Genomic DNA, 12,117 nt, shown 5'->3' with positions numbered 1-12,117 from the left:
TTTTCCAATTTATACAATAGCATGCATGCAGGTCAATGTCTTCTTCTTTTGAGACAGAGTCACTCTGTTGCCCAGGCCAGAGTGCAATGGCATGATCTTGGCTCACTGCAACCTCCGCCTCCTGGGTTCAAGTGATTCTCCTGCCTCAGTCCCCCAAGTAGCTGGGATTGCAGGCGCACACCACTACGCTGGGCTACTTTTTGTTTTTTCAGTAGAGATGGGGTTTCACCATGTTGACTGACCAGGTTGGTCTCAAACACCTGACCTCAAGTGATCCACCCGTCTCGGCCTCCCAAAGTTCTGGGATTACAGTCGTGAGCCACCATACCCGGCCAAATGTCTAATTTAACCAGAGTATTTTAGATAGGGATGTTGTCCTATTTATATTGTGCTTTGAGCCAAGAACACAAATGCAAAGTAATTAACAATAATAATCTCATTCTGCAATACAAAATACATATCATTAAGAACCTTAGTATAATTTATATTATCATTTTATAATTTAATTAAATCTTACATCTTGATTTTACATCTCAGAGCGGCTTAGTTTAGTTTAACATTTCACCAACATATTAGGTTTCAGAATAACCTTTTAGTATACTATAAGCTAACTAGTATTTAAAAGAAAAATATTATAGGCTGTGGTCCATAAAGCTCAATTTATCTATTACACTGTCTGTACCTATTACATTAAATACATCTATTACACTCACTGTATGTTCAAAACCATTGGCTATGTTTTATGATTTCTGTTCTCTGAAACAATTACGTGATTTTTGTTTCCATTTTCTACCTTCTTTCCCTAACAAAACTTGTTACATGCCACTGCTCTACTTCTTATATGTAATCTTTGATTTGAGGGAAAACCACTGATTTATCCACTGTCTCCCTGTAAGAATGTATATGATATCAACCACTAGTGAAACCTGGAAAATAAAGATAAGGAAAGGCTCTGAACAGAGCTATTCACTGGGGAAACAAACCTATTCCTATGCAGTTATTAGAGGAAAGTAAAATAATTACAGAAATATCATGTTGTGCTTCAAATGGATATCTAAGGCAGTTGTAAGTGATGTGATGTTGATTCCAAATCACTTTCAACACTGTTATCAGTTTGACCTCCCTCCTCATCACCTCCACCCTTTTAAAATAATTCCAAAGAAAAACTGTGCAAGGATTCCATTACTTTGGATAGTTATTCTGCAGAAATGCTAGTACTTACATTAGATTCCACTACTTCATCCTCACCCTGCACAGTATATTTCATAATAGAAAGATGATTAATCTTTCAACCAAAGAAAAATATTTCTGATAATAAGAACAATTTTTGAAACATGTACAGTGTTCCAATTAGGTTCCTGAGAATTCTTCTTGCCCAAAATATAATTAAAAGCAAGGCAATGTACAAAGAAGACAAAAATAGTTCATTTTCATCATTTGGCAATCGATACAAAGGATCTATCCATGTTATTATTCAGACATTTTAAAATAACACGGCAGCACATGAGGAACTATGTGTATTAGTAAAAAGTGGACGGGAGGTAGAGAGAGTACCATGGAATAAAACCATCCCTTGATGTCATAACCTCCTTAAAATATTTACCATCAGAAAATCAACAGTAACAAAAGCTGACTTTTTTTCTCTTCATATTATGGAATATGAGAGGCTTCTGGATTTCCAGAATAGATGCCACATATACTCTTTTATCACACTTTTAAGAAGCTGTTATTTAAATGATAGGCTATAACACCTTTCATTCATTAATTAAATCAATGAATAGCTCCTGTTGTAGGCATTAAGATATAGCAGTGAAAAGACAGGAAGATGATGTATAATAAATTCCAATTTTAGTCATTCTGTTTCCTTAGTTCTAGTTAATAGAACGAAGTAATAGTTATAGTAATAGTTAATGTAATAGTTAATAGTCTAGTAATAGTTAATGACTGTTTTCAGTCATTCTCTATTTCCTTAGTTCTAGTCCCCTGCTTCAGTTGTTCAACAGCAAATCCAAATTCAACACACCACCCTTTCACTCATATCTCTTCTATCTGCTACATTTGTGAGTTGTCAGCACTATAAACACCTGTTTACCTCCCAGCTACCTACCTCACATCCAATCCCTTTATCAAGCAGATAACCAAATCCTGACTATTCTACTTAAGAAATATATCTTGATTCTGAATTTTCTCCTGTATTTCCACTTCCTCTAACTTAGTCATGGTAACTACTGAAAACAATTATTTTAATCATTTAACTAGTCTTTCTTAATTCCAGGCCATCTTTCTCAAAATTACCGACACTGTGTAGTTCCACACTCCTGATGCTGCCTTCCATGTAAAGAAACAATCATTTGTATAACATTCAGGGTGTTGCATTGCACCTTTCTCGCCTCTCTCCAAAACGCTAAAATAGAATTCAAATTAGTGAATCTGGAAGAAGAAATGAGGTGTATATAATCCACCCTGGTCAAACCTATAACTTGAGAGCTGCCCATTTGAGCATAGGTTCTCTTTCTCCCCTTATACTGAAAATGTTACTGGGCCAGCTTCTCATAACGGCATATACTGTGTGGGATCATACCCTGTGACTGAATAACTCTACCTAATTCAGGAACCAAATTTAGAAAATGCATTTGCCAACTAATATGAACCATCTCAAAATGTGGTTGCTTATTTTCTAGCCCCCAACTATTTGAAGATTATTACAAATGGTGCAAAATCCAAGCAGAGAGAGGGAAGCTCTAACACCCGCTAGAATTACCTCATTCAAGACAAAGAGCTCTTTCTTATTTAAACCTCCTCATTTGTCACCTGCACATCTAGAGCATAAAATTCAAAATCCCTACTTTAGCATATAGTCCTTTGACTCCACATATACTTTAGCCATATTTCCTTCCATCTTATCCCTACCTGCTCCCTACCCTTATGTAACCACACACCATCTGGTTCAGCAAAACAGAATGCCTCCCCATTGTCTGGGCATATGAGGTCATTTTGTCAGCCCATACTTCTGTATATGATGTTCTCTGTAACAGGGAAACTCCTACTCAAGCTCTAAAACCCATTCCAAATGTGATCTCAAATTAGCACACTGTGTTGCTATATATGTATTTACATGTGTGTTTCTCTCATTAGCCTATGGGTCCCTGAAGGGCAATGACTCTTTTACTTATGTCTGTATTCCTAGTGCCTGAGCAGTGCCTGGAACACAGTCGTGCATCAAGAAATCTTCATTGCACGGTGAATAATGAGAGAATGAATAGTAGAAATCATAAAATAAAAAGTTCTATTTTAGAAATACAAATGAAAAATTCAGACCTTCATTTATGAAGATGAGAACATGCATGAAGTAAGTAGGCTGATGACAACTTTGTAAAGACATATATTTTTTACAGCTTTTTAAAATGACTGTAAAATGACTATTTAATCTAACAGTGTGGTGTTGAGCAAATTGCATAATCTCCCTGTGGCTTCCCTCCCTTCCACCCCCGTTCCACCTGGAAACTCCTACACATCACTCAGACTTCAATTTACAACCCACTTCCTCTAGGAAGCTTCCCTGAATGCTTAGACTCTGTTCTGTGCTTCCTTGGGAATCTAAACTTCTCAAAGTACAATTTATTGTAATTATGAGTCTCCCCCGTTAAAATGTGCATTCTTGGAGGCAAAGTTTGCATTTCTCTTTTCACTGCTTTATCCCTGAAACCTACCTTAAAAGAGAGCCTGCACTAGCCATCATATGTTATCTAAAAACCTGTGAAGTGAGGGGATTAGAATATATGATCTCTTAGGTCCCTTCTAGCACACTTAGAAATATAAATAAGGAAAATCCTAATGCAAGTTATTGTATTGTATCCAGTGTATTATACCAGACTGATTACTTTAGTTCTTAATGTTAAGTAAGAATGTCATTCATTCTTACTTAAATTAATCCCTAATAAGTCCCTTCCTCTAATGTTTTGCCATTAGTCAAAAAGATATCCTAACTAGCAATATAGTGCAGTGTTCTTTAAACTGTTCTTTGAAACTTCATTGTAAATATTTGTTTATTAAAATGCATGCAACAGTGAAAATCTGACCAATTATGATAGCTTCTCAAATCAATATCCCATTTCCTTCTTCCCCTTTATTTTTGATATGAGAAATTTTGTAAGCTGAAGGCCGTAAAGAGTGGATACTTGTTCAAAGAAAATTTTGCCACCAGTAGCTTCTATAAGAGATGTTTTGTTGTTTGAAAAATAGAACATGATGGTAACCAAAAACTGGGGTTTCTTAAAATGTCCTGGCTTTCTCAATTTCATTATAAATTACCAAATAAGTTACATTTTAATAAGGAGTAAATCAAATCAAACATACTGATTCCGGGTCTTTTAAAGCATAGGTAACTACCATTTCTGAATACTTAACTCATCTAGTGCTAACATTAAAACATTTTTCACAGGTTTTTCCCAATACCTAAACAATTGAGAAAAGAAAAATGGACACATTTGAACAATTCTTGACTTTTTGCATCATCAGAATCTTAGCAAGCCATTCCTTAACTAACTGGCAATTTCTAGTTCCGAGTTAGGCCAGAACAAGGCAAATTAACCCATGGCCTGCACCTTTTCTCAGTATGGGGGCAAGTGAATCAAAGCTACACTCAAAGCTGCTATTGACAGAATGTTTGATTTACCCCATGAGGCTTTCGAAAACTTTTCTGAGGGCCTTCTAATAAGAGGAACTGATGAGTGATTTAAAAATCTTTTTTTTTTTTTTTCCCTGAAAACACTCCCTTATGGAACTAATTGCAATCAATGTTATCAAGGGAGTTGATTTCTGAGAGTTGCATTAAAGATTCAGAATTATCTAGGTTTTGTGTTTCCTTGTTATCTCTAGTTCCTAGTGAGTGCGCAGAAAGAAAATGAAGGCAGTGGGTGAAGTATATAAATTCCTTTCCTAAGAGAAGGGTCATATCTTCCCTGGCTGTGCCCTGAGCTCAGTCACCTTGTCTCCGCGCTACTGAGCAGTGTGGTGCAACATGATGCTGAGTCCATCACTATTCATCCTAACGTCTTCCTTCTGAAAACATGGGTTTTTAATCTTAGTTATGTAATCCCATAATTTTCAAGCATTTAAAATCTCAAACTTAGGTGAAAATTCAAAACTGCCTTTCTTTCCTTAAAATACAAATGAACAATCCTTATACTAAACAAACAAAAAAATTTGGTCCAATTTCACCATTTCTAAGAGGAAGAACCAAAGTCATTTAAAAATATGTGCTTTTTACATATCGTATTTTTAGAAATTCAAAATGGAGATTTCTAACAACTAAAAATAGTTGAAAAATTGTTTTCAATGGCATGAAAAACATTAGAATTGATAGTAGTTTAAAAATATATAATACAGGGCCGGGCGCGGTGGCTCAAGCCTGTAATCCCAGCACTTTGGGAGGCCGAGACGGGCGGATCATGAGGTCAGGAGATCGAGACCCTCCTGGCTAATACAGTGAAACCCCGTCTCTACTAAAAATACAAAAAAACTAGCCGGGCGAGGTGGCGGGCGCCTGTAGTCCCAGCTACTCGGGAGGCTGAGGCAGGAGAATGGCGTAAACCCGGGAGGCGGAGCTTGCAGTGAGCTGAGATCCGGCCACTGCACTCCAGCCTGGGCGACAGAGCAAGACTCCGCCTCAAAAAAAAAAAAAAAAAAAAAAAAAAAAAAAAATATATATATATATATATATAATACAGTTACAGACTGTTCAATCTTTTTTCAGGAAAAAAAATCTAACCAAATATATTGAATATTTTCTTATTAAAAATATCATGAATGTATGAGCATCTGCTTCACTTACTTACAAAGTCATGTTGACAGAGCCTCCAAGGTTCCTGATGAAGTCTTGATATTCAAATGATTTTATTCCTAAACAACATGAATAGCTACATAAAAGTTAATATAAATCAATTTAATTACTAAAATGTGGTTTTGTTACAGATTAATAATAACATCTGTAACTTAAGCTTACTATATGCTAGGCCTATATGTAAATGCTTTACATATATTTTTAATTCATTTCTTCTAAATAACTCTAGCATGTTGATACTATGGTCATCCCCCTTACACCATGAGGACCATTAAGAACAGGGAGACTAAGTAATTCTTTAAGATGATGAAGTTAGAAGGAGAGCCAGGTTTCCAGCTAGGCAGCCAGGCTCCAGAGACCCTACTCTCAGCCAATATACCAGATAGACTGTAATTAGTGTAATAGTTTTTGTATTATGAAGAATGCAACAATTTATGCCACAGCAAAGGAAAAATTCATAGCAACAGAATAATAGAATTATTTTTCTAACTTTTACATTTTCTAAGAAAAATAAACCAAGCAGATCCCATCATAGGAAAAAATAGTAACTCATAATAAAATTAATTCCCTAACAAGTCAAATGCACTAATATTTCTGTGGATCTATTATGGGCACACTAATATGTCAGTTGCTATTGTGACTACAGTTTAGTATAAAGGTACACTCCTTGTCCTCCTTGGAGTTTATATGACAATTTGAAAATAAAATAGATTCTGGAAGATCACAGAAAATAAAACTTTACAAAGTTAAAATTTCAAATAATGAAAGAGTGGTTGTGGTACAATGTATGGAAGAGGCACAGAATCACAGAATGAGCTAAAGTACATTCATTCAGTTGTCTGAAAGCATATTCAACAAACCGTACAATTATGTCATCCAGATCTCCTAGGAATGTGAGGACAAGGTCAACCTTATTGCCTCGGTTGTAAAAATGAAGCCATGAGATTACTGAAAGGGGGAAAGAATTCTTACTAATACAAAACTAGCAGAAATTTGGGCCCACTTAACAACTGGCAGTTTGGTTCCAACAAGAAAGAGAAGGAGAGATACACTATAAAACAAACAATAAATCAATTAAACCTGACATTGTACCAACAAACAAAAAGAAACATAATTCAATTCAATAAATACTGACAATAGTGTTTAGCAGAAGAGGAAACGTCCTATATTAGGAATTATATCTATTTATATCATATATAAATATGTATTCATATATTTATATTATACATATAAGTATAATAAAATATACATATACATATTTTAAATAAATGTTTAGAACTTTCCAGTGAATGGAGAATATTTGTAAAGGAGAAATGCAGTTACAGAAAGTTTGTGCTTAATCTCCTGATAGCCTTTACAGTCTATCTAGAAAAATAAAATCCCAAGTTAATGTGATAAGATCTGGAATCATACATTCTTAGAGGGAATAGAGGAGACTTTTTTTAAGTGGAACCGTTTTGAGTTTTTCACAAGAAAGATATGTAAGGCTGGGGTTACATCAATTGAGTCAGAAATTAGACACCATTGCTTTCAAAATTTGAGCTAGTGTTTAATGAAGTTATTCAATTAAATTATGCTGATCAGCATATATATTCCATGCACATGGATATGGAATATGTAGCCTTTTGTTCCTACTTCCCACTCCCTGGTACAATCCAAAAAGTGATGGATGAAATATAATTATGTAAAGTAATGATGATTACTTATCACTCTTATTATCCTTACTGGCAATGAAATAATTAGCAACTATAATCCCAAAATCTTATCCAAGTTTATTTTATAAATTTCATATACTTATCTTTTCCATAAGCTCGTGAGGCACTTATCATTTTATGACAGGAAATGTTTATTACAGATATATTAGGTGCATAACACTAAAAAAGTTATTTTACATTCTCCATTGTGAAACAAATTTAGAAACTTAACAAAGATTGTGTAATATTTCAGAAAATACTGACATTGAAAATGTAATCTCCTTTCAGTTTTCCAATTAGCTTACCTTTTCAGGTTCTTATTATTGATATATTTGAGATTTTAAAAGTATTTTCATTTAAAATATTATTGTAATCAGACTGCTGAGAGTGCCATTTATCACTGTACTTTATATGTACTCTGTCAAGTTTACCTCATTATTTGAATTTTTCAGCATGTCTTTATGTAATGCATTTACCAAAGATTTTCTGTTTTACTACTATGAAATGTGCCCTGTGTTGGATGCTGGGAGGAATAATTTCAATGGAAGAAAACATAGCTGGATACACAGAATGTATATAAGACCAATTGATGATGTTCTGAAGTATTGAGAAGTGGAAGCTTTATACCATAGTGTAAGATAACATTGGTACATTTAATAAATACTGTAATTAGAAATTTGAACTGGGGTAAAATTTTAAACTTTGGCTATGGGGAGTACTAATGGTACCATTCGCAACAACAGTAAAGTTGAGAAAAGAACTGCTTTAGGTAAATCTGCTAAGGTGAACTTTTTTTTACTTTGTGCAAATCTCTCTTAATGTACACATTCCTCACGTTGTAATAAAATTAATTGATTACAGATCTGCCTCCACACCTAGTCTATGGAATTTTAAATTCCATGCAATGACTCGCTCATTTTCGTACTCTCTAGAACACATTTTGGTACTTGGCATTCATTAGGTACTCAGCAAATGTTTGTCACATGCACGAACAAAAATTTAGTATGAAAAGAGAAATGGGGAGTGGAAAACTAGATTTCAGAGTCATTTTTACACAAACAGGAAATAGTGCCTACTGTAAGTCTAGCCACTGTCTGGCACACAGAAGTTCAATTATATATCTTGAGGAATGAATGCGCATACGAATGGACAAATGAAAGAATGAACAAGACATTCAGTTCACTGAAGAAATAAATATATTAAGGAGAGAAAATGAACAAATTCTGAACTTAGGAAAGTAAAAAGCTAGAGGAAGAAAAGCAGTCAGTGATAGGGTTGGAAAGGAATAGTTAAAAGACGAAACAAGGAAATAAAGTGTCACAAACAAGAATGTGTTCTAGTTTTGTTTCCAAGTCTTTCACATTATTTCATTTTAATTCTGACAATAGTTCTGAGAGGTTGAAAGATAAGGTATTATTATGCTTGTTTTTTTTAGTAGATAAAGAAATTGAGCCTCAGGAAGTTTAAGTGACTTGGAGGACAGCATTTTAAACAGAATTCTTAACATTATCAATTATAAAATGTAGAAAATATAATAAGGACTGAAAAAATGTCACTGCATTTGACATGCAGTTCATTGAAGTCTGTGCAAAGTGAGGTTGAAAAGGAGAAAATTAGAGGGGTGGAAAGAGAAGTAAACATTTTAAGAGATGAATGCATTAAAACAGGTGTCACATATGTGATTATCACTAGGTACCACGCAGAAATGACATCACATAGTGCTAGGATGGGGCGGAATTTATGGTAGAAGACAGTTAACATGAATATCTTCTCTTCTTACCCAAATGGACAGCTTGCTTCCAATAAAATGCTTTTCATTGTATTTTACATATATGTGTGCACATGACAGTTTTCTGACTTTGAAACTTTAAGATTTTAAATTTATTGAGTAAGATCTTCTTGATCAAATTCTAACAAATACTGCTTCTGTGACTCCTTTTTTTAATGTTTTCCATCCAAAAGAACAGTATCAAAAACATTTGGATGGAGTCCAGGAATGAATGCTATCTCACATTGCAGCTCTGCCAGCTCCCCTCTCACTTGGAGAATAACGTCTTATTAATGTAAATATGGAAGGCTCCTGGTAAAGTTAGTAATTGTATTTAAGGATAATTTCTACAGGCAGTTTATAATTTCAAATCAGAAGAGGAAAAAAAAAAAACATAGCGAAGAAACATTTTTTTCCTTGACTTCTCCAAATGTGTAAGAGGTGGCATACATGAAGTACTAGAAGAAATATACACAGTAAATTCTGTAATAAAATGCACAAATTGTGAAATGACCTAGTCAAACTTGAATAGATGAAATTTTCTCCTTCATATTTTATATGCTAACTTAAATATTTTATTCTTCATACATACATACACAAATACACATGCCCGCGCACACACGTACAAGCACAAGCTTATAAAATCGTATCTGAGATTGCTGTTTTCTGAGTCAAATCTGTTTAGGTTTGTTTAGGAAAAGATAATTTTTATTAATATTAGGATTGCCAATTAGGGAACATAAGTTTAAATACTTAAGCTAACCTTTTTGGATAGGCAAATAATCAACAGAATTGCTAGTTAAACATGATTCAACATTTTACTCAAATTTTGGTGATGTACATAGTATTTAATAGTTAGAAGAATGGGATTTTTGAGATAATATAAGCACTTTATGTATTATTCTTTTTTCCTTCCTGAATTCAGTTAAATAAATAAACCACACTCTGACTGGGTCTACATACCACATAAATGTCTACATAAAAAGTGACAAATTTAGGCCATCATCCAGCTATTTGAAAACATTTATCTTGATGACATTAAACATCTGGATGTTTCCAAATACCAAGATGTTTGATGTCCTGCAGATAAAATATCTGATGACTAGTTGAATCCTTTACTTATCTGTGGCATAAAAATATACATTTTCATGTATATATCTCTTCCAACTTCAGACAAAAAAAATGTAATTTTAGCATGGATATAGTAGGAAGTCATAGACAGGAATGATCAGGTTTAGAGAGATTTTTGGTATGGTTGTTCTTAATGAATCTCTGACCTAGAAAAACATATTTTATTTTCCCTTCACAGAACGACAGAGTTAACTGTCATTTCAATAATATGAATTAAAAGGTAAAAGGATTTGTAAAATGAAGGTACCTAGACACATAAGCTTTCATCTATAATGACCTACAAAAACACTGTATGCGGGAAAAGTATAATATAAAGTAGTCTTATTGACTGAATCATTATTCAATTGAAATGTTATATAAAACATTTCTTTCTCTCATTATCTTTTCAAAAAACATTTTGTTTTTTCTTAGCATGTTCATTTATGACATCCAGGTGAAAATGACAGACATTTAAACTTTCTAATTTGATAATTCTGACGTCTGAAGTGATGATCTGGCACAAGGATGGTAATAAACAAAAATTCTATTTTTGGCCATTCATTAGATTTTAATTTGTCTGAATCATTGAAGACTGGCTGTTCCAACTACTCTGCCTCATTTTCTTACTCTAGTCTAATTGAAGAAAAAGCAATTCTTCTATAAGAAACAAGGCAAATACTGTTATAGAGTAGAATATGTGTTTTAGTTATAAACATAAAAGAAAGATTAATGTTCTTTTCAATTCTTGCCACTTTAAAAATAATTCTGTATAAGCATTAAATACCATTTCTCAGCCTTTTGAATAAAGATTGCTTTTACATCTTAACTAGAAAGAAAAATAAATGTTAAAGTGAAAAACAATTCCCTGAAAGCTAGAAACTATTACAGCACTAAAATAATAGACAATTGCATCACACATTTCAGCTCCCAGCACTGTACCTTTAGGATCACTCAGAACTGAACCAAAGGCACTGATGACCACATCGGCTTTCAGATGGACCATCTGATCTTCATCTTCGTTCCATTTTCCAGTTTCATTTTGCTCTGTCCGAACAAATTGCATAGCAGTAATTCTCCCACCTTTTACTATAACCTTCCGTGGGGACAGGAATGGCAGAAATTCACACTTTTCTTCCTTAGCAAGTTCCATCTAAAACAAAACAGAACAGAAAAGAAACTTGAAAATGTTTTTTACTCCATACAGTATTTGATTTCTAATTGAATTATACATGCTAAAGCTTATGATATTAAGTCAATATGCAGCTTTTTCTTTCACCAAATCTGAGTTTCAGTTACCAGTTATTTGCATTTTGTAAATCACTGACTCAAGGAGTCTTGAATTGGATGTTTATAGATCACGACATCATAAGGTATTTCTCAAGTTTTAAGTACTGCATGCTCTACATTTGGTAGTTTGTGAGGTTTCTGACCATAGTAGCTTATTATTTTTACGTTTTCAATTCAGTAGATTAAGCTCTCTTTTCAAATCATGCTGCATATTAAAATAAATACTTCTGTTTATTACCAGGCTGCATATATCCAAGCTGGAAAAAAGTCAATAAAGTGGGTGAGCCAATCTGTGCAAGTACATGATTAGAATGGTAGGTAGGAGAAAAAGACTAGAGAAACTCTGCAGAACTAAGAAATTAAAAAAAAAAAAAAATCTTCCTTTTATAAAACCACAGAAGCAAATACTATAAATG

General features: G+C 33.7%; 1 protein-coding gene across 5 annotated transcripts in view; it reads right to left on the bottom strand.

Moving 5' to 3' along the window:
- DPYD (dihydropyrimidine dehydrogenase) overlaps positions 1-12,117 on the bottom strand; it is an 881,134-nt gene that overhangs the window by 497,969 nt on the left and 371,048 nt on the right. For all 5 annotated transcript variants that reach the window (XM_033199100.1, XM_033199098.1, XM_033199103.1 and 2 more), the window contains one exon: positions 11,354-11,564. In XM_033199100.1, the coding sequence (XP_033054991.1) occupies positions 11,354-11,564 (211 nt within the window). The remainder of the gene's footprint in view (positions 1-11,353; positions 11,565-12,117) is intronic.

This window comes from Trachypithecus francoisi, unplaced genomic scaffold, assembly GCF_009764315.1.
Source record: "Trachypithecus francoisi isolate TF-2019V2 unplaced genomic scaffold, Tfra_2.0 Lachesis_group5, whole genome shotgun sequence".
Lineage (NCBI taxonomy): Eukaryota > Metazoa > Chordata > Mammalia > Primates > Cercopithecidae > Trachypithecus > Trachypithecus francoisi.
The sequence above is the reverse complement of the archived record's forward strand: the minus strand, read 5'-3'. Positions and strand labels throughout refer to the sequence as shown.